Here is a 3,018-nt window from a genome sequence, read left to right on the forward strand (position 1 = left end):
CTGTCTGTCTCTGCTATTAGAAAATGGTGTTAGGTACTCCTGCAATAAGACCAAGTATAGTACAGTTAACCCATTCTTGGACTTGCAAAAACAGCAACTGGAAGCACTTTGGCATATCACAAATGTCTAGGGGAAGAAAGGGACAAAAATAAAGCACAGACAAGCATTTGACTGGAAAACACAGTGGTTGCCTAGATCATTATTGAAAGAACAACAGTTGGGAAGAGAAACTGCATCTCACCACATGTGTTGAACCATTGCACCTTTACCTCTTAATCCTTTAGCCTAAATTACACACTCATAATCAAAGCCTATTCTTAAATTTCTTGAAAAGCCAGGCACTGTAGATTGGCAGAGAGGCTATATGTAAAATACATGAGTATATTACGCATCTTTACGGGACAGCACCCCTTGTAGTTGAATTGTGGTTTCAGAAATAAATACTTTATCCTGTCTTGTTCCACTTATGGCTCTTTTCAGACAGAAACAAATGCATTCAGGGAAGTATACCACTAAAACAAGTGGCAGACAAGGTTCTTTGGGTAAATGTGATATCTCTTATTAGACCAACTAAATAGTTGGAAAAAATGTTCAGAAAAGGAATATTTTTTCCAACTATTTACTTGGTCTAATAAAAGATATCACATTTACCCAAAGAACCTTGTCTGCCTATGTCCTTAGATCAACATGGCTAGAGCCAACACCCCCTAAAAAAAAGTGGTGCTTTCTCAAAATATGCTTTGTGCCCCCACTGAGATCAGCAGGGCTGCGCAAGCTGACAGAAAAGGAGTTGAGGGTGCTGGTAGAACACTTTTGTGGTACAAAATAGCCTCCCACATGCTCTTCAGAGTACATCTACTTTAATTGGCATAGAAGGAAGACTGACTTATTGGAATGTGTCTCATTGGAAATGTGTAGTTTTGTAGGGTTTTTTTTTAATTCACAGGATCAATGATTAGGTGAAATGTTATAACATGAAGGGATAAGTGCTTCTGCTTTGAAAGATTTACATTCTAACCTCTACAAGTATTATGCTTTCAAGAGTTTGTCAATGGAAGTCAGAGCTATGGATTGGGGAAATCTTTGGAGTGAAGATTTCCCCTATACGTACCATTTTTGATAGAAATTAAAATTTTAAAAAGTCTGGGATTCTCAAAGTAGCTAAGGGTCAGGCATCTGAGTGAATGGGATCCTTTAACTATCTAATCTGAATTCATACTCAGAAGTAAGGATACCACTTCCTTATTTCCCCATGCTTTAGAAGTACAAGGTACAAGTAATAGTGTAGTCTGCGGGTGGATCACATACAAGCATCTCTTTTCTGTCATTTCGTCCCTTGACATACCAGTAATTGCTCCATGGCTAATGTGCCCCTTGGCTCCTAACCCTGTGTTTTTCCTCATAGATGTCAATGAGTGTGCTATTAATATGGACCGCTGTAATAGAAACTCTTCCGAGTGCATCAATACTGAAGGTGGCTATGTCTGCAAGTGTCTAGAGGGCTACAGTGGAGATGGACTTCATTGCTCAGGTATGGGAACATGCGAGGGTGATACCGCATTAGGTAGGGACAGAATACGTGAGCAATAGAAACGTGTCTAATGAGTCTGACCAGCCATGGATCAAGACACAAGACAGGTGTCACTTGTCAATGATGATAATTTATTTCAGTTCTTTGTGAAAAATGGAGTAAGGACCCGTGTACTAATAGTAGTTTAGTAAGTTCTCCAAGGCAGTTGACATCTATCATTTTTTCCTTTTTGGCTCTTTCTTTACTGTTTGAAGTATAGGAACATCAGCGCCTAATCAATATACAAAGCCTATAGTTGTCAATGTATACTCCCTCCCATTGTTTACACTTTCTTTGGCACATATACTCAGGGAAGAAATGGATGAATGAATGGTGATTTACTGGAAATTGTTTACATGCATATAAACTAAAGTAGTTACTGAATGTGTTATAATAAGAATAATACTATGTTAGCTTAATAGACAAGAGGTTCAGGGTGTTGACATTTACAACCCGAGTCCATTTCAAACCATGTTAATAATAAGATCCACTGATCCTGCTGGCCAGAACTTTGATTCTGATATCATATCTTCTGTTCATTTCCTATATTTTAAATTTTTTCTAGTGCCTTTTTACCATTAAAATAAGAATCAAGAACATCAATCTAAGAGTAGTAAAAAGCTTCCTGAAAGCTCCATGTGAGTTTCTTTTTCTTTTATGTCCTTTTTCTGTCTCTTTCGTTTGTGACCCAAGTCAAAGCACATGGAAGTCAGTGTGGAAATTGTGCATTAACAGACCTGGGATTAGGTCAGATTCTTAATGCAAAATAAGATTACTAAGAAATAAAGGGCTATCTCCTGACTGACAGATGATAGAGGGTAATGAATAGAATAGCTGAGGGGGGATGACAGGTCAGTACCTCTGGTGCCACCTTTATGGGGGACCCAAAAGCAGCTGTTGCCACAGCAGTCACTGATTGGGCTGCTGCAATGGGCATAGCAGGAGCTGGTGCTTCCCCGGGTGCCATGCAGCTGTCTGGGATGCTACTGTGCCTCTGGCTGTACCACGCTGGGGTAAGTGGTCTGCAGGTATTTTGTCTGCACAGGTCAGAGGCAAAGAGAGTGCTGCTGATGGAGTGAAGACCCATGTGGTAATTACTTGTGGTAATCACATGCTTCAGAACTTTTTCAAATGGGCTCTAACTCCTCATTGAGATTTGCTTACTGAACCTAATACAATTATTTGAGAAAGGATTAATTTTCTCCCCAAAGTTTTTAAGACTACAGTATACCACTACTTTTTATTGAAATGGTCCAAGTGCTAGAATCCTGATGTCAACAAACCCGAAATGACTTTTGGCATTTAACAACCACTGGAAATTTGCCAATATGTCAAGGGACACTGCAGAAGTCACCAGAAATGTTTTGTTGCATTCACATTACTGAGGATATTTTCCTGTAATTTGGTTTTTAAAGAATTACTTTGAGTTCCCCGTGATATTTTAACTT

At 39.1% G+C, this 3,018-nt stretch overlaps 1 protein-coding gene across 2 annotated transcripts in view; it reads left to right on the plus strand.

Moving 5' to 3' along the window:
- EGF (epidermal growth factor) overlaps nt 1–3,018 on the plus strand; it is a 128,285-nt gene that overhangs the window by 100,427 nt on the left and 24,840 nt on the right. For both annotated transcript variants that reach the window (XM_019521971.1, XM_019521972.1), the window contains one exon: nt 1,406–1,531. In XM_019521971.1, coding sequence (XP_019377516.1) covers nt 1,406–1,531 — 126 coding nt within the window. The remainder of the gene's footprint in view (nt 1–1,405; nt 1,532–3,018) is intronic.

This window comes from Gavialis gangeticus, unplaced genomic scaffold (genome assembly GCF_001723915.1).
Source record: "Gavialis gangeticus isolate Ggan-Ray unplaced genomic scaffold, GavGan_comp1, whole genome shotgun sequence".
NCBI lineage: Eukaryota > Metazoa > Chordata > Crocodylia > Gavialidae > Gavialis > Gavialis gangeticus.